The sequence below is a fragment of the Geotrypetes seraphini genome, chromosome 3 (genome assembly GCF_902459505.1).
Source record: "Geotrypetes seraphini chromosome 3, aGeoSer1.1, whole genome shotgun sequence".
In the NCBI taxonomy this organism is placed as follows: Eukaryota; Metazoa; Chordata; class Amphibia; order Gymnophiona; family Dermophiidae; genus Geotrypetes; species Geotrypetes seraphini.
In genome coordinates, this window is record NC_047086.1 from 369174777 (window position 1) to 369201451 (window position 26675).

Sequence of the window (26675 nt, forward strand, 5' to 3'; positions counted from 1 at the left end):
GGATCCAGAGTCCACTCGTGAGGTTGAAGGATGCGGCTGAGATTGTCGGCCAGGGAGTTCTGTTCGCCCTGGATGTAGACAGCCTTGAGGAAGAGATTGCGGGCCGTGGCCCAGGTCCAGATGCGGATGGCCTCCTGACAGAGGAGGGGAGAACCGGTGCCGCCTTGCTTGTTTATGTAATACATGGCGACTTGGTTGTCTGTGCACATGAGAAGAACCTGAGGGTAGAGAAGGTGTTGGAAAGCTTTGAGTGCATAGAACATGGCCCTGAGTTCCGGGAAGTTGATATGATGTTGACGTTCCTGAGGGGTCCAGAGACCCTGTGTGCGAAGTTCTTCCAGGTGGGCTCCTCATGCGTAGGGGGAGGCATCCGTGGTGATGACCATGGAGTGAGGGGGTAGATGAAAAAGCAGACCCCTGGAAAGATTGGAGGAGTTCAACCACCATTGAAGAGATCGCTGAAGAGACGATGTCACACAGATGGGATGAGAAAAAAGGTCCGTGGTCTGAGACCATTGGTTGGCTAGGGCCCACTGAGGTGTTCTGAGGTGGAGTCGTGCCAGAGGGAACACATGGACCGTGGAAGCCATGTGGCCCAGGAGGACCATCATCTGCCGAGCAGGGATGGAGTGATGAAGGAGCACCTGGCGGCAAAGATGGAGCAGGGTCTGTTGACGGTCGGAGGGGAGGAACGCCCTCATCAGAGTGGTGTCGAGAACAGCTCCAATGAACTGAAGTCGCTGTGTGGGAAGCAGATGCGACTTGGGGTAGTTGATCTCGAACCCCAGAAGATGGAGGAAAGAGATGGTGTGTTGAGTGGCTTGTAGCACAAGCGGAGACGTAGGTGCTTTCACCAACCAATCGTCCAAGTAGGGGAACACCTGGAGGTTGTGAGACCTGAGGAAGGCTGCCACCACAATAAAGGCACTTGGTGAACACCCTGGGCGATGATGCGAGGCCAAAGGGTAGCACTTTGTACTGGTAGTGATGGTGCTGTATCTGAAACCGGAGGTAGCGACGTGAAGTCTGATTGATTGGAATGTGAGTGTAGGCCTCCTTGAGGTCTAGGGAACATAGCCAGTCGTGTTGAGAGAGAAGAGGGTAAAGCGTGGCAAGGGAGAGCATTCTGAACTTTTCCTTGACCAGACACTTGTTGAGGTCCCTGAGATCGAGGATGGGACGTAGGTCTCCTGTCTTCTTGGGTACCAGGAAGTAGCGGGAGTAGAATCCCTGACCCCTTTGGTCTTGGGGGACTTCTTCGATGGCATTGAGAAGAAGGAGGGATTGAACCTCCTTGAGAAGGAGGAGGGTTTGAGAGGAGTGAGAAGCAGACTCTACGGGAGGATTGTCTGGTGGAAGAGTCTGGAAGTTGAGAGAGTAGCCATGGCGAATGATGGTAAGGACCCACTGGTCCAACGTGATGACCTCCCATCGGCTGAGAAAAAGTTGCAGGCGTCCTCCGATAGGTTGAGGAAGAGGTAACGCTGGTGAGAGACTGGCTATGCCCTGGAGAAAGGAGTCAAAAGGGCTGAGAAGGTTTTGACTGAGGGAGAGTCTTGGCAGGTTGATGAGATTGGGAGCGAGCCTGAGTTTGCTGTTGCTGACGAGGTCGACGAGGTTGTTGCGGAGGTGGATGAAGAGGCCTGGCTGAGAATCTGCGTTGGTATGAAGGGGCGAGCAGGCGGAGTCTTCTTCTTCGGTTTGATGAGAGTATCCCACCTGGTCTCGTGAGCAGAGAGTTTCTGGTGGTGGAGTCTAGGGACTCTCCGAAAAGTTCATCACCAAGACAAGGTGCGTTAGCCAGGCGGTCTTGGTGGTTAACGTCGAGGTCAGAAACTCTCAGCCAGGCCAGATGTCTCATGGCAACCGCCATGGCCGAAGCTCGAGAGGTGAGCTCGAAATAATCATAAATAGAGCGCACCATGAATTTGTGGAGTTGGAGCAGATTGGAAATGTGTTGTTGGAAAAGAGGGACCTTACGTTCAGGAAGATACTTTTGTAATGAAGAGAGTTGTTGAACCAGATGCTTCATGTAGAAGGAGAAGTGAAAGGTGTAATTATTGGCTCTGTTTGCAAGCATTGAATTTTGATAAAGGCGCTTGCCAAATTTATCCATCGTTTTGCCCTCTCTGCCAGGAGGGGTAGAAGCATAAACACTGGATCCCTGGGTTTTCTTCAAGGTGGATTCGACAAGAAGAGATTCATGGGGTAGTTGGGGTTTGTCAAACCCCGGGATAGGGATGACCCTGTAGAGACTATCCAGTTTTCTAGGGGCCCCCGGTACCGAGAGAGGGTTCTCCCAATTCTTGTAGAAAGTTTTCCGTAAGATGTCGTGGACGGGTAACTTTAGAAATTCTTTGGGGGGATTGCTCGAAGTCTAGGGCATCTAAGAAAGCCTGTGACTTCTTAGAGTCAGATTCCAATGGGATAGAGAGAGCCGCTGACATTTCCCGAAGAAATTTGGTGAACGAGGATTGTTCAGGCTTGGAACCGGTATCGATTGTGGAGGGCTCCTCGTCGGTTGAAGAAGCCTCATCGTCGGTACCGGGTTGGGATTCTTCCCAGAGGTCCGGGTCCCTGACGTCGGTATGTATAGGACGGGACGGTGGTGTGGATGGTTCTGTGTGGCGAGTCTTAGAGAGAGATTTGCCAGAACGCATGGAGACGGTACCGGGGGAAGAGGAGCGGTGCTGGTCTCGGGGAGCTTGGCGACGGTCCTGATGTCGTGGAGGATCGGCATCAGAGTGTAGTTGCACGAGAGGGTTGATGGGTTCCGCCGCGAGCACCGGCATGGACGTGTTTAATGGTACCGATGGAGTCGACTCCAGTGGTATGGTGCGAGGCTCGGGCCGGTCCGGTACCGGAAGGAGCGGGGCCAATATTGTTGGCAACAGGTGCTGTAGTTGTTGCTGTAGCTGCTCCTGTAATTGAGTTTGGAGTATGGCCGCAATGCGGTCCTCCAAAGGAGGCACCGGTACCGCTTTTTTCTTTTTCGGTACCATAGGTGCTGCTCTACGCCCCGGCGATGAGGAGGCCGATGACGAGGCACTCACCGAAATCGGGGCGGAGCGTTTACAGGGTCGGCTGGATGCCGGGAGGACCGGTGTCGCCGCCGTGGCAGGAGGGCGCTCAAGGGAAGTGGAAGGCTTCTTAGCCGGCTTACCTGACGCCATCGACCCCGAGGAAGGATCAGGCGGTGTGGAGGTAGTCGGTGCCGACTTTAGCGGCGCCGTCGATGGTGTGGCAGACTCCATGGCAGATCCGTTGAAAGCAAATGCGTCTTCTTCGCTCCGCGGAAACGAAGAAACTGGGGACCACGCTCTCCTCCGTCGAGCGGGAAGGCACCCGCGCATGCGCGGTGCGGTCAACTAGAACTTTCTAGTTAAAAGTGTCCGTACCGTGGCTCCGTCGGTGACGTCACCCATACGTTAAGAATATGCTGCCTGCTTGTCCTGGGATAACAATCCAAACAGCTCAAATATAAAACAAACGCCACAAAAAAGGGAGAGGGTCAGTATATATTAGAGCTCTACAAAAAATTCACACTTGACTCATTTTAGCCCTAAATAGTGCCCTGAAAACATTATTTGTGTTTGGCCAAACAGTGATTTAAGACCTCCTTTTATCAAGCCACATTAGGAGTTTTTTTATTGCCGGCCGCTGAGGTAAAAATTTCTAGGAATTCTATGAGCGTTGGAGCTTTTACCGCTACAGCCAGCAATAAAAAAAACCATAACGCGGCTTGATAAAAGTGGGCCTAAACTCAAGTATGAGTAATCTGAGGCACTAGTGTACTGAAATAAACTCTTGATCTCTGATTTCATGTTGCTTCTTTGATTATTTGTTATACTAAAGCTTAATGCCCATTCTTCATATTCAGCCAAATAGTAAAATATGCTATTTGAGATTTTATATAAATACTAGTCTTTAAGCCTGTTACATTAACGGGTGCTAGAACATATGTGTGTGTGTCTGTCTTTTTTTCTCTCTCTCTCCTTAGCCGCTTTCTTTCTTTCCGCCTTTCTTTTTCCTTGGCTGTCCATCACCACCCCTTGCCTGCTCCCCCTGTCCATTTTCCCTTCCTTTTACCTCCACTGTGTCCACCACCACCCCTTCACTGCTCTCCTTATGCAGCAGCAGCCCTTCTCCCTTTGTTTTACCTCCCCCCTGTCCAGCAGCACTTCTTTCCTTCTCCCCCTGTCCAACATTAGTCCTCCGTTCCTTTTTCTTCACCTCCCCTGTCCATCAGCATCTCTTTCCTTCTCCCCCTGTCCAGCAGTAGGCATCCCTTCCTTTTTTATCCTCCCTCCTCCTTCTTATCCCTATGATACTCTTACCTTGCTCTGCCCCTGATCAGAGTTTCCCGACAGCTGCCCAGTTGCACCCATTGGAAAAGTTCCCACTGCCGCATCCCGCACCCCTCCTGTTTTCAAATCTTTATTCATTTTCTTATGTTACAAGTGTTTTAAATAGATTCATTAGAAATTTGAATATACACACTTGATTAACTCACATATTAATTTCAAATTTAACATTTCTTTAAAAACTCACTATTATATAAATTTATAATATTATGTCAAAAATCTAAATTTATATAATTCTTATTGAATATAATAATCCCTTATCCCTCCCTCCCTTCCAATCAATAATACATACAATCATCTTTATTGTAAATTCATTCAAATATTAATATAGTATGTAATAATTAGGAATAAAATCCCACCCCAATCCCTTCTATTCAAATATCTTATCATGGGAAAAGTTAATCATTCATTACAGTATTCTGTTAATGGTCCCCAGATTTTTTGAAATTTACTCACATTGCCTTTTTGTGTTGCAATAGTTAATTCCATTTTGTATATATGGCATACATAATTCCACCAAAAATTGTAATTTAACATGTCATGTTTTTTTCCAGTTATATGTTATTTGTTGTATTGCTATTTCAGTTAAAATAAAAAGGAGCTTGTTGTTACTTGCCGAAATTTGACTTCGTGCTCTCATGGTTGTTCCAAATAATATAGTATCATATGACAAGGCTACCGGATTTTCTAACATCCTATTAATTTGAGGCCAAATTGATTTCCAGAATGATAAAATGAATGGACAAAAGAATAAAAGGTGATCTAATGTCCCTACTTCAACATGACAGTGCCAGCATCTATTAGACTTAGAGCTATCTATCTTTTGTAAACGAACAGGGGTCCAAAAAGCTCTATGTAGAAGAAAAAACCAAGTTTGCTTCATAGATGCTGACATTGTACATTTTAACCTCCAAGACCAAAGTCGTGGCCATTGAGATGCATTAATTTGATGCTTTATCTCAATGCTCCAAATGTCTCTAAGACCATTTTTTTTTTTTAATTTACATATCCAGATATTAATTTATACCACTGTGCGGCTTCATGACCTATTGAATTTATCTGGAAACATAAGAATTCCAAACTATGATAATTAATAAGATTTTTCCATTCAGGGAACCCTACCTGAATGGATTGCTTCAATTGCAACCATCTAAAATATTGTGACTTATTAAGATCAAATTTACGTTGCAATTGTGAAAACTCCAGCAATTTATCATTTTGTATTACATCATCTAAAATATGAATACCTGCTGTTATCCAATGTTTCCAGATAATTTTAAAACCGCCAATCTTGATCTTGGGGTTTAACCAAATCGTTTGAGTTGTTGATTTACTTATTGGAATAGGAGTTAGATTACTTAAATATCTTAGAGTTTTCCATAAATATTTTATGTTCTTTATATAACCTTGGCATTTTGATACTAATTACATGACTAAGACGTAAGGGAAACATCAATCTCCATTCTAACCAGAACCAGTCTGGGATATTATCAGTGGGCTCTGGGAGGATCCAATACATACCTTGACGTAGAATATAGGCTTGATGGTACATCCCGCACCCCTCCTGACGCGGCTCCCGCTGTCCTTTCTGTCTGTCTCTGTCCCTGGCCCCCTTTGCCTGTCTGTCTTTCTGTGTATCTCCCTGACCCTGTGTCTTTCTTCTTTCCTTTCTGTCTCCCTGTCTGTCTGTCCAAAGCAGCATTCCATCCCCCTCCCCCACACCAGTTCCCTGTGCACCTGCCCCTGTGTTTTTCTTATTTTCTTTGTGTTTCCCTTCCTCTCTCTGTCTATCCAAAGCAGCATTCCATCCCCCTCCATTTCCCTCCCCCCACACCAGTTCCCTGAGCACCTGCCCCTGTGTATTTCTTATTTTCTTTGTGTTTCCCTTCCTCTCTCTGTCTGTCTGTCCGTCCAAAGCAGCATTCCCTTCCCCTCCATTTCCCTCCCCCCCACCAGTTCCCTGTGCAGCAGCATTAGCGTTTCCTCTACCCCCCCTTTTCCCTTCCCCTTCCCGCGGGCCGGACTACAAAGGTGGTGATTCCAGCAGCGCTTTTATCAGTCTCCAAACGCTGCTTCGGGCCCTTCTACTGCCCTGATTTACTCTGGCACGTCCCTGATGACATCATCAGAGACGCGGCAGAGCAAATCAGGGCAGTAGAAGGGCCCGAAGCAGCATGTGGAGACTGATGTACACGCTGCTGGAATCGCCATTCGGGCCCGCGGGAAGAGAAGGGGGTGGGCGGCGGCAGGAGAAACGGAGATCGGCGGCAGGAGAAACGGAGAACGTCGTCTGGCTGCGGTCCGGCTTGTGGAGGCGATAGGCTGGTGACATATTAGCGCGCATGCGCACTCCTTAGGCCACAGACCTACAGCGCACAGAATACGCAAATAGGAGTGCGCATGCGCGGCTAGCTCTTTATTATATTAGATAAATTTTATATAAATCTACAAATAACGTCAGACAGTCCTAGAATTTGCATGGCGTGCAAAATGTCAAAACTCAACACCTGTAGGCCCTCTTTTATTAAGCCACGGTAAAGGTTTATATCAAATGCGCCGACGCTGCTCCAACGTTCACAGGAATTCTATGAGCATTGGAGCATTTAGGGTTTCGGGCCGCAGTAGAAACCTCTACCGTGGCTTAGTAAAAGGGGGGGTTAATTGGGAAAAATCAGTAGCTATGCCCCTTAATGTACATGCTCACAGGCATTATCTGTGCGGCCTACCTCCTGTGTAGACACCTGGTAAGTTGAAACAGTTGGGGTGGGAGGAGGGTAACATGGTAATTTGGTGAAGTATTATTTAGAACTTAATAAAAGAGGTGATGCAGCGATTATGTGTGGGAGTGTGTGGCGCAGGGGTTAGAGCTACAGTCTCAGCACGGTGGTTAGAGCTATAGCCTCAGCATCCTGAGGCTGTGGGTTCAAATCCCTCACTGCTCCTTGTGAAACCTGGCTGTAATTGAGACTGACTCAAGTAAATTAAACCACCAAACGAGAAGGAACCACTATACAGTAACTCAGCTCAGAGACATAAAACTCTGAAGAGGGGGAGGTCACTCCCTCTTGGGGCAAGAGTTTATTACATTACATTACATTACATTAGTGATTTTTATTCCGCTTGTGCCTTGCGGTTCAAAGCGGATTACATAAGAAGAGAGCTGGACATTTCCAGGAGGGTACATGACATTGGAGAATACAGATTGAGGGTATAGACTAATGACAGAGAGAGTGTGTAGACATAATAACAATGGATGTTTATCATCCAATCATAGCACAATTATTGATAAAAGCGGATCCAACTCAAAGGTGTGAAGTTAATTGGTAACTGTATATAAAGCTCTTGATGGTAATGCTTTCAAAAAGGATTTCCAAAAAGTATTTGCGCTCAGGTTGTCACTAGAAATATGAAAGCTTCACTTAGCTTATTTGCAAAGAACAGCTCATCAGGGTCCCGACGCAGCCCCGTTTCGGTGTCTGCTTCAGGAGACCCCGCCGACAGTCAGAAGGAAACACAACCAGAGACTCATGAAATCACCAGACAGCAAAGGTAGGAAAAATGATTTTATTTTCAATTTAGTGATAAAAATGTGCCAGTTTTGAGAATTTATATCTGCTGTCTATATTTTGCCCTATATTTGTCTATTTTTCTATAGTTACTGAGGTGACATTGTTGAAAACCCCCAAATATAAATAATTAACATTTTCTCTGCGTATAGGGTGCTTTGTGTTTTTTTTTTTTATTTTATGGTTACCATTATGAAATAATAAGATATTGTGTGTACATGAAAAATGAATGGAATAAATTGGGGGTGGGGTTAGGGTGGGATTGGGGCGGGGCTAGGGTGGGATTGGGGTGGGGCTAGGGCGGGATTGAATATTAATAAATGTCCCGTTTTGATGAAAAAAATAAATGGTCACGTTATCCTTTCTATGCCCCCCTCACTGCCTTCCAGCCTTTGTCCCATCCCAACCCTGAAGCCTCACACCTGCCTACCTACCTCCCTCCTGCGCCAAAGCCAGCCTCCTTCATTCCCTCCCTCCCAGCGCCCGATTCAACCCCCCCCCATTGCCACTGCTTGCCAGTCTCTCTCCCCTCCAGTCCGCAACCGCTTGCCACCTAGAAGCCCTCTTCCCGATGTCAATTTTGACATCGGAAAGGAAGTTCCAGGCCAGCCAGGTAGCGGTTGGCTGGTCCGGAACTTCCTCTCCGACGTCAGAATTGACATCGGGAAGAGGGCTTCTAGGTGGCAAGCAGCAGCAGCTGTGGACTGGAGGGGAGGGGTTGAATTGGCGCTGGAGGGAGGTAACTTCCTCTCCGACGTCAGAATTGATGTCGGGAAGAAGGCTTCTGGGCTGCAAGCAGCAGCGGCTGCGGACCTGGGGAGAGGTTGAATCAGCATTGGAGGGAGGTAAGGAGAGAGGTTGGCAAGCAGCGTTGGTGGACCTGGGGGGGTGGGGTGAATCAGGCACTGGAGGGGAAGCGATCACCTGTCCAGTTGCCCCTGCGCACAGTTTCGGGACGCTGTCCCTGAAAACGGGACATTTTGGCGTCCCGAAGCTGTGTGCAGGGACAACGGGAAAGGGGATCCAAAAACGGGACGTATGGTCACCTTACTTATGGAGGGACAGAGAGAGATGTTGGTTGGGGAATGGAATGAGGTCTGGAGGAGAGGAAGCATGCAGGAGGCAAAAAGAAAGAAATATTGGATTTATAGTCAGAAGAAGTAAGTGCAACCAGAGACTCATGAAATCATCAAACAGCAAAGGTAGGAAAAATGATTTTATTTTCAATTTAGTGATCAAAATGTGTCTGTTTTGAGAATTTATATCTGCTGACTATATTTTGCACTATGGCCCCCTTTTTGTCTAGTTTTGCATAGTTGTTACTGAGGTGACATTGCATATTTTAAAGTCATCTGCCTTGACCTCTTTGAAAAAAAAATATCCCCAAATATAGATGATAATTAACATTTTCTCTGTGTACAGTGTGCTTTGTGTTTTTTTAAATTTTATTGTTGGTATCATTTTGACTTGGTCATTTTAAAAGTAGCTTACATGGGGGGTTAGGGAGGGTCTTTCGGTGAGGGGTCTGGATCCTTTACGTCTTCGTGAAGGATTAACATGGATGACTTTACTGGTTCTGCTATTGCTTGATTGTTGTTTTGTATGTAATTCAAAGAAAATTTCAATAAAAATTATTTCAAACAAACAAAAAAAGTAGCTTGCAAGCCAAGAAGGTGTGGGTACCCCTGCGCTAGAAGGTCGAAGAAGCAATATGACATTCCAAAGAGTCAAACGGATCCCCTTGGCAGATCGAAGCACTAAGCTAAACCAATAGCTGTACTCACTTGATTAGCACCGCCCCTCCTATCACAGTGCCCGCCACAGAAGCCGGAAGTAAATATCGGTTCATGTCCGCACCGCCATAAATAACACAGTGCCCGTAAGGGTATGATAAGTGTTCACGAGCTACCCAGCAACGTTCGGACTGGCACGTGGCGAAATATGTAGGCTGCTCAGCGCTCGCGAAGCAAGTAACGCGCACGCGGCCTTTCTCAGCGTGGAGCAGTGGGGAAGTATTGCGCATGCGCGTGCCTCGGCAGCTACGTAATTGTCCCACCCTCCACGAGTCCCCGCCGTGGTAGCGAAGTTGGGGGGGGGGGGGTCTGGTTTGTTTTGTGTTTTGGGGGTGTCTGGCTGCTGTTGTTTTGGGGAATGGAAACGTAGCTCTCATTGTAGGAAGAAGGCATCTTGAGTCGACGCAGATGTTATCGTAGAAAGGGAGACTGTGAGAAAGTGAAGGGGGAAATTTTGTAATATTTGCGGGTGAAAAAGGATTTAACCCAATAATGGCTGTGCAAGCGGTGCAAATTTTTTTTTCTTACCAGCACAAAGACTGCACAAGGTGGAAAATGCAGAAGAAATCATCTCCTCAAAACCCGAATGCCATCCCCCCCACCTAGCAGTCTGCTTTCTGTGCTGACTTCTGAGCAAGAGCGAATACATAATGATCCTGATTTGAATCCATTTCAGTGCATTTAAATACAATTTGCACTAATCTTCAGGACTTGAGCATCTAGGTCATGGAGGGGTACAAAAATTGTTCCCAGTCCATTCTCTCTCATTGGTAATGCAAAGCGGTAGAGCAGGTTACCAGTGGGCAAGTCTTACAAGGTGCAAACTATAGCTGCCTGTGGTCCTTCGTCCCTCACAGGAGTACTTCCTGTTGCTTAATAAAAACGAATAATTTGGATCTTCAGGGGCTCTATCCTTATCCTACAGGTTTTCACACTTTTACTGTCTGCCGCTTCTGTTACTCCTCTTTAGTAGAAGCTGTTTAGGTTGATCCTGAGCCTGGCAGCAGTGGATGAGCTGTGCTCATACTAGTTTCCTATTCTAATTTTAAGAAGTAGAGTGGCCTGCTTACAGCATTTAAAACAATGGGCTAAGAAACTGGGATGAGCAGGGTTAAATCCCAGTTATACTCTTTTTCATATTAGGTATCTCACTGTTTCAGCTACCAATTTAAGAGTGGAAGCCCTCTGGGACTGCCCTACACAGTGGTAGTTTTCTGAGCAAGTTATAGAAACATTTCAAAACTGGCTTGTGCTTACAAATGTTTCTATTTTGCAAAAGGAGAGCCACTCCTTGCCTTATGAATTATGCAATTATGCTCCATCTTTTCTAAGCTGTCACAGTCTCTATGCAACCACTTATTACAATCAGATACCTTTACAGCCCCTGCTGCCTTATAAATTATTCATGCAGGTTGCTATGGTACATACAGTATAAGAATTTATCAACTTTCTTTTCAACAAGCAAAGGCAGTTTTAACACAATTGAAATACAAGCAGCAACCCCCTTATCTTTCACAGAACACAGATGAATTTTGCTTCACTCTGATATCACTCTGAAGATTGTTGGTTTTTACTTCTGATTTCATTGAGAGGCTGATTTCAGGGCTGGATTAAAGGGTAGGCCCAGTAGGCATATGCCTCGGGGCCGAAAATAGGGGGGCCCCAGGGCTGGCATTAGTGGGGGATCAAACAGAGTAGGGGGTCCCCGACTGCCTAGTGAGGTCAGCTTCCTTCCCACCACCCGCAAGTGAACTGAACCCAGGCTGCGGGACCCTAACACTGCGCCGGTTTCCCTTCTTTTTACCAAATAAACACGCCCTCTGATGCTGGGCTAACCAGCCTTCTGGTGTGCTCCCGAAAACTCAGGCCCCAATCAGGGCACAATTCTTCCAAACCCCAGCACCTACCAGGCTGGGGTCTAAACACCTACCCAACGCTGTATTTCCCGGGCCTTCTCTGCTCTTCCCAGCCCCTTAGGAGTCTTCTGCACGCTCCTGCATCTTAGTTAGGCTTGTGGCCTACTTTGGGGCATCTTTGTGCATGTGTGAGAATCTGCGCATGTGCCGACACATCTTTCTCCTGACGTTCCTCGGCGGCCGACAATCAGCTGATTGCCGCCACGCACACAGGGAACTTGACTGCCGTGCTCTTCAGGGAGAGGGAGATGGAAGAGAATGAGAGCAGAAAGATGCCAGGGCATGGGGGTAGGGAAGGGAAACTAAGATGGATGCCAGACCAGAGGAAGGAGAGGAGATGCCAGAGCATGAAGGGTGAGGGAGAGATAGAAGAGAAGAAAAGGAGAGAGATGTCAGGCCATGGGGTTGAATGAGAAGGAAGGAAAGGAGAAGAGAGAGATGCCAGAGCATAGGGGAAGGGGTGGAGACAGAAAAATGGAGAGGGGGTGAAGCTGAAATGAACCATGTACAAAGGAGAGAAGGGGCACAGGACAGACTGTTTATTGAAGGGACATAGAAAGAGGGAAGATGCCATATGGAAGAGAGGGCGGACACTAGCTGGAAAGGGCAGAGAGGGCAGTGGATGGATGGGGCGAGAGAGAGGGTGGACAGTAGATGGAAGGGGTAGAGAGAGGGGGATAGATGCTGATTGGAAGTGTGAGGGAGGGGTGGGACAGATGCTGAATGGAAGTGTGAAGGAGGGGTGGAACAGACATTGAAAGGGGTGAGAAAGGGGAGCAGATGCTGGAAGGAAGTGGGGAGGCGAAAGGAAAGAGGGCACATGCTGGATTGGGGGAAAAGGTTAAAGTTAGATACTGGAATGGGTGAGGGAAATAGGTGGCAAGCTATAGGTAGACCCAATGAAATGGGGAAATTGAGGACAATAGTAAGAAAGAATTTAGACAGAGGCAGAAAATAAATTGAGAAGGAAGACCAGGGAAGAACAGAAAGAAGGGAGCAGAGAGAGAGATGCCAGAGCTAGGGAAGGGGAGGAGGCAGATACCAGACCTGGAAGGAGACAGATACCAGATCTGTGGGGAGGAAATGAGAAGAGAGAGAGAGATGCTAAAATCTGCTGGGAGGGAGGGAGAGATAGAAGAAAAGAAGACAAATGCCACGTCATGGGGGGAACGGAGAGAAGTAGATGGATGGCACACCAATGGGGGGGAGAGATGGAAGGGAGAGGCAGACAGTTTCTGGAAGAAGAATAGAAAGAGCAGATGCCATATGGAAGAGACAGAGAGAGGGCAGACAGTGGATGGAAGGAAGAAAATGATGGGAAGAAGAGGAAAGCAGAAACCAGTCAAGAAAGGTAGAAAAAAAATTCTATTTGTTTTATTTATTTGTTTTTGCTGTAGGATAAAGTATTATTGTAACTGTGTTGATAATCGTTTATTAATAGAAAATGGAAATAAGGTGATCTTGTTTATTGGACTAATTTTAATACGTTTTTTACTCATTCAGAGACCATAACTCCTTTCCTCAGGTCAGGACAGGGATACTGTAACAGCAGTATAGTTTACTGACCTGAAAGAGATCAAAAACATATAAGTGCTGACTAGGCAACCTGCCTAAGGTTTTGGTTATACCTGCTGCACGCCTAGGTGTAGGTCAGCCCACCTCCCACCCTTTCCCCTCCTCTAAACATGCCTCTTTTCTCTCTGTGCGTTTAGTGGCAGGGGAAAGGCTTAAGTTGGTTTTAGATACGTCTAAAACCAGCTTTGATTATGTGTACTGTACTTGGATGAACAGGCTTTTTGATCGTCCAAGTAGCCATTTAGGACACTTTTTAGACTTTTTTTTTTATTATGAACCCCTTAGATAAAACTAAGCTGTGTTAGACCAGTATTTCTCAACTTCTTCAAGCCAAGTACCCCCTAAGCCTAACAATATAAATCGAGTACCCTTGCCCAAGCTCCAACCCAGACCTACCCCTATAATAATGGTACTAATTGTAATGCAATTTCTTCCATCCATTTTTCATATACACACAATATATTCTTATTAATACATAATGGTAACCACAAAATAAAAAAACAAAGTACACTGCGGAGAAAATGTTAATCATCATTTATATTCAGGGTTTTTTTTTTTTCAAAGAAGTCAAGGCAGATGACTTTAAAATATGCAATGTCATCTCAGTAACAACTATAGAAAAATATAGACAGCAGATATAAATTATAGACAGATATATAGTAAATATAAATTATAGACAGCAGATATAAATTCTCAAAATGGATACATTCGATCACTAAATTGAAAATAAAATCATTTTCCTACCTTTGTTGGTTGGTGATTTAATGAGTCTCTGGTTGCACTTCCTTTTGACTGTGCATCCAATATTTCTTTCTTTCTGCCTCCTCCAGATCTCATTCCCTTCCCCAACCAACATATCTCTCTCTCTGTCCCTCCATGAGTCCAACATTTCTCTCTCATCCCCCAAATAATGTGCAGCATTTTTCACCACTGCCCACCAACTCCCATGCCCATTTCTCCTATCACCTCTCTCCAGCACCATGCCACATCTCTCCTTCCATCACTATATCCAAAATTCCTCCCCTTTGCTTCCCCTTCAATCTGTCCCTCTGTTCCCTCTCCACCACCATATCTAACATTTCTCCCTCTCATCCTTCTCTTCCCCATCTCTACCTCTCTCCTCTCTGTATGCCCAATTTTCCTCTTTCTTCCTTTCCCCATGTGCCACCATCTTTTTCCCTCACTCACACACTCATGCCCAACAATTCTCCCTTTCTAATCCCTCCTTCCTATGTTCCAAGTTGGTGCCCCCTTCCTCCCTCCTTTCTGTGTCCCATGTTCATGCCACCTCTCTTCCTTCTGAGTTGAGTTTGTACCCCCTTCCCCTCCTGTCTTCCAGCCGTTGTCCCAGAATCATGCCCCTCCAATGCGCTCCTCCCTCCCCTTTCTCCATTTGTCCCAGAAAGATCGTGTCCCCTTACTTGCTCAAGCCGCACTCGCTCCATCTGCCTTCAGAAGCTTGTTGGGGGAATGTGCAGGCAGCAATTCACATGCTGCATGTGGCCAACCCACAGGGCTTTCCTCCGATGTCAGCTCTGACATTGTAGGGATGGTTTCCAGGTCAGCTACCTGCAGTGTGTGAACCGCTGCTGGCTGCGTGTCCCCCCAACAAGCCGCTGAAGGCAGAAGGAGCAAGTGCAGCAAGGAGGTAATTGGGACACCCCAGTTGATGCAGAAGGCTTTCCTCCGACATCAGCTCTGACATCGGAGGGAAGCCCTGTGGGTCGGCTTCAAGAGGGAGCGGGCAGGGATTCCTGGCAGCGGCTTCAGCGGGTGGGGTGGGCAGCAAGAAGGGATCCCCAGTGGCAGCAGGGCTACTTCAATGGACGGGCAGGCAGTGAATATTCTCTGCAGCGGCCATGCCGCATACTCCCAAGGGTACATGTGCCACGTGTAAACTCAAGTTCTTATACAGCTATGTGGTCTACAACTATGGCAAATGCTCTCAGACTGAAGAAGGTGGGCTTAAGCTCTGTAGTTGCAGCCTAGCTCTCTGGGGATTTAAGTCCACAGAGCACCCCTTACTTATATACATCTTAATATAAACACTTAACCCTAGAGATAGGATGGGACAGATGTGGTTGAGCACTAATTCATGGGGACAGCCTTGCTACAGCCAGCACGGCGAAACATGTCGGCAGTAGTCCCCAGCCGATTAAGCTGAATACTAAAGATAAGTGGCTTTTTAAACTATTTATATAAAGAAAAAGAAAAATATTAAAAATAATAGCAAAGATAACTTTAAGGATGAATGACAATTTAACAGTAATTCATAAAGCATATTAACGAAGCTTTACTGCACCCATCCGAAATCCTTAAAAAGTTATAACTAAGAGATAAAGAAAAGGAAGAATTACAGGATAATTGCATGCTATATGAGTGGATCATAAATTATCAATGCTTGAAGTTCACTAACCCTTTTAGCCCAAGTAATTGCTACTAGGAAGAATGTTTTCCTAAGTTAGAAATTTGAGAGGTGCTCTTTGTAGAGGTTCAAAAGGAAATTGAGTGAAGCAAAGATTAAATCAGTTCCAAGGCCTTTCATGAAGTGAGCAACCATCTGCAATTGGGGAGCTAGAAGGTTATTCACTGGTGCACGGTATGCCGACAGTGCACTTAGATGTTTTCTGATAGAAGAGGTTTGACAGCTGTACATATAACATTCAATAGATGATTCTTTCTCAGGGTTGGGGAGCTTCTGGTAGGAGGAATGATACAACGGGTATACATATCTGACAGTGAGTTAAGAGTTGAAAGCAGCTTAAATAAAGTGGGCTTTTAGCTTGGATTTGAATACTGCTAGAGACGGAGCATGACATATTGACTCTGGCAGCTTGTTCCAGGCATACGGCATAGCAAGAAAGAATGGACAGAGTCTGGAGTTGGTGGTGGAGAAGGGTACAGATAAGAGCAAGGGTGTCAAAGTCCCTCCTCGAGAGCTGCAATCCAGTCAGGTTTTTGGGATTTCCTCAATTAATATTCATGAGATCTATTTGCATGCACTGCTTTCGTTGTATGCTAATAGATCTCATGCATATTCATTGAGGAAAACCTGACTGGATTGTGGCCTTCGAGGAGGGACTTTGACACCCCTGGATAAGAGGGACTTAATTGACGGGGATGGGGAGCATGGTGAAGAATGAACGACTGCACTTTATATAAAGGATACCATTCACTCAACCGGAGTGGATGCAGCAGTGACAAAGGACCAACCGGAATCAATATGGGTTAAAATACCAAGAAGAAAGGGAACCGAGATAAAGATGGGACTGTACTATCGCCCACCTGGACAAACAGAAGCAATGGATGAAGAACTGAGGGCTGAATTGAGACGAGAATGTAAAAACGCAAACACCATAATTATGGGAGATTTCAACTATCCCGAGATAGACTGGAGCCATGGAGCCTCAAGGGAAATGGAGTTCCTGGAGGCAGTACGGGACTGTTTCTTGGAGCAGTTTGTCAAGGAACTAACAAGGGGGACAGCTATACTGGATTTAATCCTCAGCGGGTTGAAAAGACCTACCCAAGAAGTGGAAGTAGTAGGACCATTAGGAAACAGTGATCACAACAAGATCCGATTCAAAGTGGAAATAGAAATGCCAAAGGGGAAGAGAACCATTGCAACAGCGTTTAACTTCAAGAAAGGGAACTATGACGCTATGAGGCAAATGGTAAGGAGAAACCTCAAGAACGGCTCCAGGAAAACACAGATGGTGGAGCAAGCCTGGACCTTGTTCAAGGACACGGTAAACGAGGTGCAAAACCTGTATATACCCAGATTTAGAAAATGGAGCAAAATGAATCAAACAAAAGACCCAGCATGGATAACCAATGAGGTTAAGAAGGTGATAGGAAACAAGAAAAAATCATTCAAGAAGTGGAAAAAGGATAAAACTGAGGAAAACTGGAAAGAGCACAGGAAACATCAAAAAGAATGTCACCGTGTGGTCAGAACAGCGAAAAGAGAGTACGAGGAGAAACTTGCCAAGGAGGCATGAAATTTTAAACCATTCTTTCGATATGTGATAGGGAAACAACCGGCAAGGGAGGAAGTGGGACCCCTGGATGAAGGAGGCAGAAAAGGAGTGGTAAAGGAGGAAAAGGAGGTAGCAGACAGATTAAACACGTTCTTCTCGTCAGTCTTCACAAAAGAGGACAGAACCAACGTGCCAGAACTGGAAAAAACCTTCAAGGGGGATCAAGAGGAAAAATTATCAATAGAAAAAATTATCAATAGAGTTGAGCCTCGAGGACGTACTCAAACAGATAGATAAACTAAAAACTGACAAATCGCCGAGACCTGATGGAATCTACCCGAGAATATTGAAGGAGCTCAGATACAAAATAGTGGAGTTACTACAGAAAATTTGCAACCTATCCTTGAAAACAGGGGTAGTCCCGGAGGACTGGAGGATAACGAATGTTACGCCTATCTTCAAAAAGGGATCCAGAGGTGACCCAGGGAACTACAGACCGGTGAGCTTGACCTCAGTCCCGGGGAAGATGGTCGAATCATTAATCAAAGACAGCATAAATAAGCATATAGAAAGAAATAATCTGATGAGAACCAGCCAGCATGGTTTCTGTAAAGGGAGATCCTGCCAAACGAACCTACTGCACTTCTTCGAGGGGATTAACGAACAATTGGACAAAGGTGACCCCATAGACATCATATATCTGGACTTTCAAAAAGCCTTCGACTAGGTACCCCATGAGCGCCTGCTAAGGAAACTGTGGAACGATGGGGTGGAAGGGGAAGTGCACAGATGGATCTGTAATTGGTTGGCGGACAGGAAGCAGAGGGTAGGAGTAAAAGGACACTACTCTGATTGGGAAGCAGTCACAAGCGGTGTCCCTCAGGGGTCAGTGCTGGGACCACTGCTGTTCAATATATTCATTAATGACCTGGAAGTGGGGACAAAGTGCAAAGTTATAAAATTTGCGGACGACACAAAACTCTCCAGTAGGGTTAGAACTGTTGAAGAATGTAAAGAACTACAAATGCTTTGTTAGGTATGTAATCTTGTAACCCATTCCGAGTTCTGGGAGGACAGGATATAAAACCAAATAAATAAGTAGCACTTTTAAAACTAGTTGGTAACAGTATGCAGCTGTGGCACAGTAGCAAAAAGCTACAGCCTCAGCACCCTGAGGTTGTGGCCTCAAACCCACGCTGCTCCTTGTGATCCTGGGCAAGTCACTTAATCCCCCCATAGCCTCAGGTACATTAGATAGATTGTGAGCCCACCAGGACAGACAGGGAAAATGCTTGAATATCTGAATAAACTGTTCTGAGCTCCCCTGGGAGAACGGTATAGAAAACAGAATAAATACATAAAAACTAGAGAACGACACGGGGGAAAAATCTGTCCTCGGACCACCGCACCCTTCAGCGCCCTGTCCCCGCAGCATCCACCTTTCCCTCTCGCCACCTCACTTCCCTTTGGCACCCCTCGCGCGGTCCATGCATCTCCCTCACCTTCGCGGCACGTTTTAAGGTTTGATTAGCTTGTTGAAAGCCACCAGTGTTCGTGCATGTGTGGGCGGAAGCTTCTCCTCTGATGCAACCGGAAGTTGCATCAAGAGAAGCTTCTGGCCACACATGCATGCGACTGCACGAACACTCCAGTGACTTTCAACAAACTAATCAAACCTTAAAACGCGAATGGTAAGGGGGAGGGAGATATAGGTAGGAAGGAAGGGGGGAGGGAGGCCACGTGCGTTCCCTCTCTTAGCTGCGGGGACAAGGCCATTCACTGCTCCACAGGGCGGTGGATGGCCTTGTTCCCGTACCTGTAGTGAGCACCTTTCCCACCTCCACCATTTTGACAGGTTGGGTAACATCGTTTTAAAGATGCCTTTGCAAACTAATTTTATTATTTTATTACTCCACTTTACTTTATTATATTTTTTATTTGTTACCCTCTTGTATTTTCCTTTAATGTCTCTTCTTTACTTTAATGAATTGTATTTCATCCCTCCTCACCTAATGTTAAGAATATGTTAAATTGAGTGTTATTTAGTCCTTTTTAAGTATTCGTATGTATTGTATTGTCACCTAACAAATGTAAATTTTAATGTGTACATTGCTTAGAAGTTTGATTAAGCGATTAATCAAGACACCTAATAAACTTGAAACTTGATGTTATTCTCTAATAAAAGCTATGGAAGCTTGTGCTAGAAGATGAAATAAAAGTAGTTAACACTACTGGGATTAAAAATAACAACACAAACTTAAGACAAGCTAATGGAGAAAAAAATAAATAATTACCATGCACTTTGCTTATCCTTGAGTGTAAGAAAAAATGGATCCATTATTTGGGCTCATGTCATGCTTGCGACCTGGATTGGCCATTGCCAGATACTAGGCATATGTTAGGCATAATGGACCTCTAGTTTGACTCAGTATGGTAATTATGTTCCGCAGTTGTTAGTACAATCAGAAAATGGGATGGTTAGAACAGTGTTCTTCAACCACCAGTCCATGGACCGGTGCCAGTCCACAGGGCCGGCATGTGCATCAGGCCCAAAACTGTGTTCTTCAACTGCCAGTCTGCGGTGCGATCGATGCGTTGTTAATAAGATTATATTGTGTGTATATATGAAAAATGAATGGAAAAAATAGTGTTACAATTAGGACTATGGGGGCAGGGTCTGGCCCACGACTTAGCCCAGTGTTCTTCAACCACCAGTCTGCGGATCGATGCCGGTCCACAAAATAATTATTTTATTTCTGACGGTCCATAGGTGTAAAAAGGTTAGGCTTATTTATTCAACTGTGGAACTGTCTTCAACTAACGAACTGAAGGTCTACAAATCACTAGACATTTTAGTCTTTATATCTGGAACTGCTCCTTCTGACCATATTACACGTGTGAAAAGAAATTAAAGATTTAATTTAAGCTAGCATGGTTACTGTTTAAAGCTTTAAATGACGTTTCCAAGCTGTTTGACATCTACTTTGAAAATTTAAATATTTTCAAAGTAGATGTCAGACTGGAAACATGTAATTTAAAGCTTTAAACAGTACAGTATAATGGACTCACTTATAACAAAATATTGTTTATAGTGGACTATGTCCGCTGGTCTTGGCCTTGTGCTTTTATGAACATGCAGAAAATCACCACATATAACGAACAAACAATTTGGTCCCCAGAACTGCTTTTAGTTGTAGTTTTGTTCAGCTATAACTGACAAGCAGGCTCCGCCTACAAGGTGCGTGGCGTACCGGTGATCCAGTATCAAAATGCAGCCCAGAAGAAAATGAAAGATTATTTTTCTTTCTAATACAGTATGACATAATGCTTTAGAACATCTTTTAGTGTTCTGGTTTTACAATCAGTTCGTGCCATACCAATGTTTTGCTGAGTTTTGTTCTTGCTGTTGCCGATATGCTTGTGCAGTGACTGTTGTTCATTGATTGTATGTTGTTTCAAGTTTAAAAAAAATGCAATTCTGGATATAACGGACTGTTTTTCCAGGTCCCTTGAAGACCATTATAACGAGATTATACTGTATACATAGATTGAGATCTGTGATCAAGAGACTACTTGATATACATACCTTCCTTCAAACAAGTCAGATTGGATTGGAAAGAAAGAATGTTTGATTGCTGGACCAGTGTTCTGGAATTCCTTACCTTGCGATGTCAGAGAAATAGATCTATTTTTGTGCTTTAGAAAACAGGATAATGGCTTGCCTATCTTTATGTCTAGGCACATTTTTTTAAGAAATGTAAATTATCTTTAAAACTTATTTCAGCCAAGCATGTCTCCAGATTAAGCATATTATGTTCTCATCATAGTAAATGATGGCAAGACCTACTTGATCCATGTGGTTTGCTCTAAAAGGTGGCCACAGCTGCATTAGTAGTAGGCTGCAGTACAATCACGTTCAATATATGATTAAACCGAAATTCTAAGAGTACTGTATTTATGGAGGCACTGGCTATGCAATTCAAGACTTTTATGATATGAAATTGACTTATGTTTTGTACAGTTTTCCTCCTTTTGTCTCTTTTATTGCTTGTGTATTTTACAACTGTAATCTCGGTGTCCTAGTGTAGCGCTCCCTCGTTTGTGGATTATTTTATTTTCTATTTTGCAAATTGCTTAAGTTCACTAAGATTTGTGGTATAGGTATACAAACCTAAGGATTAGATTAGATTATATCAATGTGACACATGAAATATATACTTATATGTCAACTTGCACTATTGTTTAAAATATTTATATTATTGCACTAGACACAAAATAAGCATCAGCCAAAGACATAAGTATATTTGTAAACATTCTTAAATTCAATAATTTCCAAGATTAATTGGACTCAGGCATTTCCATTCCCTATTAGACAAAAGTTCCATAGTGAGGCCTGGGGAAATTGGCACTCCATAACAGCAGTTTTCATTCACTATAAATACAAATATTTGAGCAGGACTAAGGAACACTTAAAGTCAATATAAGCTAAGTACTTTAAATATTCATATAAGCAAGATTAATAAATTGTACTGATAGCTTATAGGGAGATCATTGAAACCAGTGATAGCTTGCATCAGGCAGTTTTGACTAAGATTTGTTCTAATGTTTTAACTGCTACAAGCGCTTGAGGATTCTTCATCCCCTGGGTTTAAGTTGTATAAGTCTATAAGAGCAATCGAATATCCACTAGAAGATTGATGAAAAAAAATTGAAGAAGGGAATCATTTGATTTGCATATTGCTATAAAGAAAAATAAATAATTTATGAAAAAAATATACCATGTCTCATACCTATCATTTTGTGATTAGGGTAATTTGAGTTATATACAGATGCATGCAGAACTGCCCTTTTCTGAAGCAGCACTCAATCTAACTGAAATATGGGGAAGCAGGAGGCAAATAATTTCTTAAAGAAAAATATGATTGGAACAGATCTGATATATGCAAAACGTAAAGATACACGTCAAGCAAAATGTAGTTTGTCTGTTACAGAATGTGTTGCACAATGCTGATATTTTGTGGTCAATGGGTTTCATGGTATTGCTGCTCCAATATTGCAAATATTGTCTTTGATTACAATACTGCTGAAATATTGTGGAAAAGCAAGCACTGATATAACTTTGCTCTGACTTGGCTCTAAATAAAAGATGTGATACTGCATTACATCATAAACATTTTAGTGGAAATGTACAGCGTCTTTCTTCAATAATTAGTATGTATTACCATGATAGTACTAGTTAAAAATTCAATATAGGTTAATGGATAATGTCAAGATGTTTCATGCAGGTAAATATTCTGCTATAGAAAGTGGTACAACAATACCAAGCAACTCCAGCAGATCAGTTTTAAAGGTTAACTTGAATTAAATATACAGTATATACCTCCAGATAAATGCAACAGACTCATGTCTTTTTTCAACAATGTAATTTCCTTTCAAATACAAAGCTCTGACTTTTAATTTTCTCCTGAAAGTTTATAATCAAACTCTGGCACAGAACAAGAAGGAGCATATCAGATGTGCTTTTACCATCTTTTCACAAAGAAATTAAATGGTGTAGTCTTGTGTAATAATTTAATGTATGCCCGCCACAGGAAATAACATCTTTATTTAATTTAAAATAATAAAAAAGTCTGCAAATACTTTGATGTTGCATTCATTATATACACATTTATGCAGTTGCACATCTACTGATGCCTATTTATACTGTTAAATCATGGCAATCCACATAGAGGCTCTTTCACATTTCAAGTGGTACAGCTGTGAATGATGAATTGGATTATCACTAAACCTTATACAGATTAGCATAGTACTTTATGAGAGTAATTTTATTATTGGGTACCTCCTTAAGCAGCAGAAATGCACATAAATTATGTCTATTTTGTAAAGGGAACTTACACACACAACTGTTGTAAAATGAACTGTGGTTTTCACTAATCTTTAAGATGAGGCACTTAAGGTCCAAAAGCTGACATATTCCAATTATTAAACTGAAAATAATTTTTTTTCTAACCTTGTTGGTGGACATTTGTTTCTAATCACATTAGTTAGTCTCGTATCTGCTTTCTTTCCTCCTCACCTGGGGTTGCTTTTTCTCTTTTCTGCTCTTCCCATCAATCCTCCAGTCCTCATGTACCTCCCTCAGCAAATGTCCGAGTACCTGCTCTTTCCTTCAGCCTCAGCTTTACATACTTCCTTACTCATTTAGTCCACACTAGCCCTGCATGGCTTATCACTTTCTGCTGCCCATCCCAACACCCAGGTCCTGCTATCCTTCTTACCTTATCCCCTTTCCCTCTATATTTTCCTTCAGAACCACACTTTGCTCAGCACATAGCTCCTATGTAACAAGGGAGAGACTCCATGAGTGAGATAAGAGTGGGCCTGGATAAGAACTCAGTCACTGCTCTTGAAATAACTCCAGGCTTGGTGCAGTGGGCCCATGCCCAGTTCAATATCCAAGCCAACTCTCTCCTGCTGTATCCCCGCCCCCCTCTGAAAAGAAGCCTATGATATAATAGGGAGGTCACAGGACCTAGCTGGTACTGCATGTACAACCCCACAGGACACCCTGCAGTAGTCGGGACCTAGCAGAGAGTACTGTTGGACTTGAGAGGGCACAGCAAGAATAGAGCAAGGAGCTCTCACAATAAATCAGGTTCATTTCACTCCTCAGGTTCTTTCCTTCCTTGGTCCAAGATTGTTTGCCCATGCTCCAGAAAACAAACACATGGGGAGAAGGGGAAGCTGGTTCGGGCTGGGACTAGGTGCATTATATTACATCTGAAAGTACTGCAGTTTGTGGGATTTGAAACAAAGTGTTTGATTCCTAAGCAGCAGGAAGATAATGAAGGTGCCTGCCTGGCTTCCATACAACTGCTATCTGTTCAGCTATGGCTCCTCCCGAGTCCCTTCATAATGGAAGGTAAGATAAGTGCAAATCTCCACGGCAGTTGTTAGACAGTGCTGAACTTTAGCCAAACAAGACTTGAGAGCATCAGCATGAAGAAAGAACCACCTGAACCTCCACATGGCCAGAGATTCTGGAAGGGAGGAGAGAGTTATAGCTCTCTGTCCTGTTGAACAATCCAATAGCAAAAAAAAAAAAAAAGGGAATGATTATGGGAGCCACCTAGGGTTACCCAGGAGATGCTATAGCTTATGGCCTTTAAGTACACTGCCCTAGAAAGTAGGCACTGCATTTTCATCTTTTTCTTTTACAGGCTCACACAATGTCCTGGTTATCTGTGTTTATTTTATAACATGGGAATATAAGTCTTAGTTCTACCCAACTCTGCTCCAGGAATGCCCACATTTATTCTAAGTAGGGTGTCTATGTATACTTCTATCAAATATACTCTTCACAATTTTATAAACTCCAATTTCTATGCATGAGACAGTTTTACTCACAGAAACAGCTTATAAAATTACCCCCCCCAAAAAAAAAAAAAAAAGTACTATTATAATTAACTCAGGCAAATGCCATAATTTCTGATTGTTTTTGTTGTAATTTGACATAAGACTTTAGACTTCTCATTTAAAGAAAACAATGATCACACATACTTTTAAAAATCCTCTTTCACAACTGGCACTATGATAAAACTTCTTAAAAATATATACATAGACAGATACATGTACACACAGACACGTGCATGTGTGTATAAATCCATATCCCACCCAAAAAATTACATATATTTGTTTTGCTACACACACACGTGTGTTGTATGTATTATATATACAGTATATATTAGATAGATAGATGAACATCTATCCATATCAGTATCTATACAGTCAATGATATTTATAAGTACCTCTTTGGTGAAGTAGGTACCCATACAACATTGTAACAATCTGTAAACAGAACTGTAATACAGCGCTATGCCTCAGTTTTACAACATTAGGTATTACATAGTTTCCTCGCAGTCCTTTCAACAATTTTGTAAAAGATTTATTAAAGCAAAATAAGTGTAAGGCAAATTGAAATTAAATATGATATAAAGATCCCTGTTTTATATATTAAAAAGTGCATGTTTTAGTTTCAGTATTTGTATCATCATTTAGCCTGATCTACATCAAACTGCACTTTTCATCCCTTATTGGTAATTAGAGCTCATTATGAAAAACAGCTCAGTCTCTTGGTCACACAAGTTTATCTAGTCTCTACTCAGATATTCTCCTACTCTAGATCAAGCACTTGTGTGATGAAATAAGAATGAACAAAAGTTTGTTAAAATATATATATCCTTTTAAATTATAATTCATTATCTATACACTGCATTTTTAAAAGTAGAATCTGTAGTGTTTGGAGTTTTCATCTTAGTTTAGGAAGAATGAGCATTTTCCAACAATGGTGGTCCATCTCGATGGATTGATGGATGTGTGTGCTCTCGTTTATAAGTTTTGGGAGGAAGTTTTGGGATTGGTTGAGAAGTGCTTTGCCGTGGAGGAACAGGTGGCCCAGCACTGCATGGGAATTCCATATCTGGTGGTATTAAAGGTGGTGAAGGTAGATGTCGGCGAGTTCCAAGTGGAGATGGTGTTTGAGGAGAAGGTGGTGTGAATGGAGAGAGGTTGTTTGGAAAAAAGGTATTACCAAGTTCACTTTTTCTGCCTAGAGGTGGAGGCTGGAGATGTAGCGGGGAACTAGAAAAAACATCTGGTGTTCTAACAGGCTCTCGAGGTGGTAGTGATGGAGGGCTTTCAGGAAGTTCTGATGTGGAGGTCCTGTCTGGCACTGGATATCTTGGTGAATAAACTTTTGATGTTGGTTGTCGAGGAGGAATGGCTGGAGGACTGTCCAAGTGCTTAGACACAATCTGAAAGAAAAATCAAATTGGACAATTATTTCTTATGTATAAATATGTATGTAAAGATAAGTTTATGGGACCAGACTGACCCTCCCAAAGCAATTCACATTAAATAACAAAAATTTAAACGTTATATACACTAAACTAAGTTACATTTTTAAACTTTATTTCCCATGACTATTTCCTAGTTCTGCAACCAAAATAGTACAATTGCTCATCATTAACAAGTTGTTCTCCATAGATGGAAGGATTGGTGAGCTATACATGTGGGGTGATATGATTGTATATCACCGAGATGAAAACAGCTCTCCCAGAGTACAGAACTTAGTGTAAAGTTCTGAGTGTACGTGGCCTTTCCTGCATAGTAGTCTCTCCTATGTATCCAGTTAGTTCCAAAGCTCAAAAAAGTGACTGCATGCCTATCAGTCCTACCTACAGAAAACAGGTGTTATCTGGGGACAGCAGGAAGATATTCTCACATGTGGGTGACATCATCCCTGGAGCCGGTACAGACAGTGGTAAAAGTGCAGTCACTAAGTTTTTAGAAACTTTGCAACTGCCCACACCACGCATGTGCAAGTGCCTTTCCGCTTGACTTCAGCTCGCGGTATCTCAGTTCCATAAGCAAGCTAAGAAGTCAACCAGGGTTGGTGGGAGCGATGCGAGATTATCTGCCT

General features: G+C 43.5%; 2 protein-coding genes across 6 annotated transcripts in view; both read right to left on the reverse strand.

Moving 5' to 3' along the window:
* Window positions 1-9934, reverse strand: part of RDH13 (retinol dehydrogenase 13) — a 46860-nt gene extending 36926 nt beyond the window's left edge. For all 4 annotated transcript variants that reach the window (XM_033935486.1, XM_033935487.1, XM_033935484.1 and 1 more), the window contains exon 1: window positions 9715-9934. Coding sequence is in view for 3 of the 4 variants with exons in the window: in XM_033935487.1 (XP_033791378.1) it covers window positions 9715-9779 (65 nt within the window). In the remaining variant the exon portion in view is untranslated. The remainder of the gene's footprint in view (window positions 1-9714) is intronic.
* A 12814-nt stretch (window positions 9935-22748) lies between these two features.
* SOS1 (SOS Ras/Rac guanine nucleotide exchange factor 1) overlaps window positions 22749-26675 on the reverse strand; it is a 311664-nt gene continuing 307737 nt past the window's right edge. For both annotated transcript variants that reach the window (XM_033937170.1, XM_033937172.1), the window contains one exon: window positions 22749-26007. In XM_033937170.1, the coding sequence (XP_033793061.1) occupies window positions 25513-26007 (495 nt within the window). In that variant the 3' untranslated portion in view covers window positions 22749-25512. The remainder of the gene's footprint in view (window positions 26008-26675) is intronic.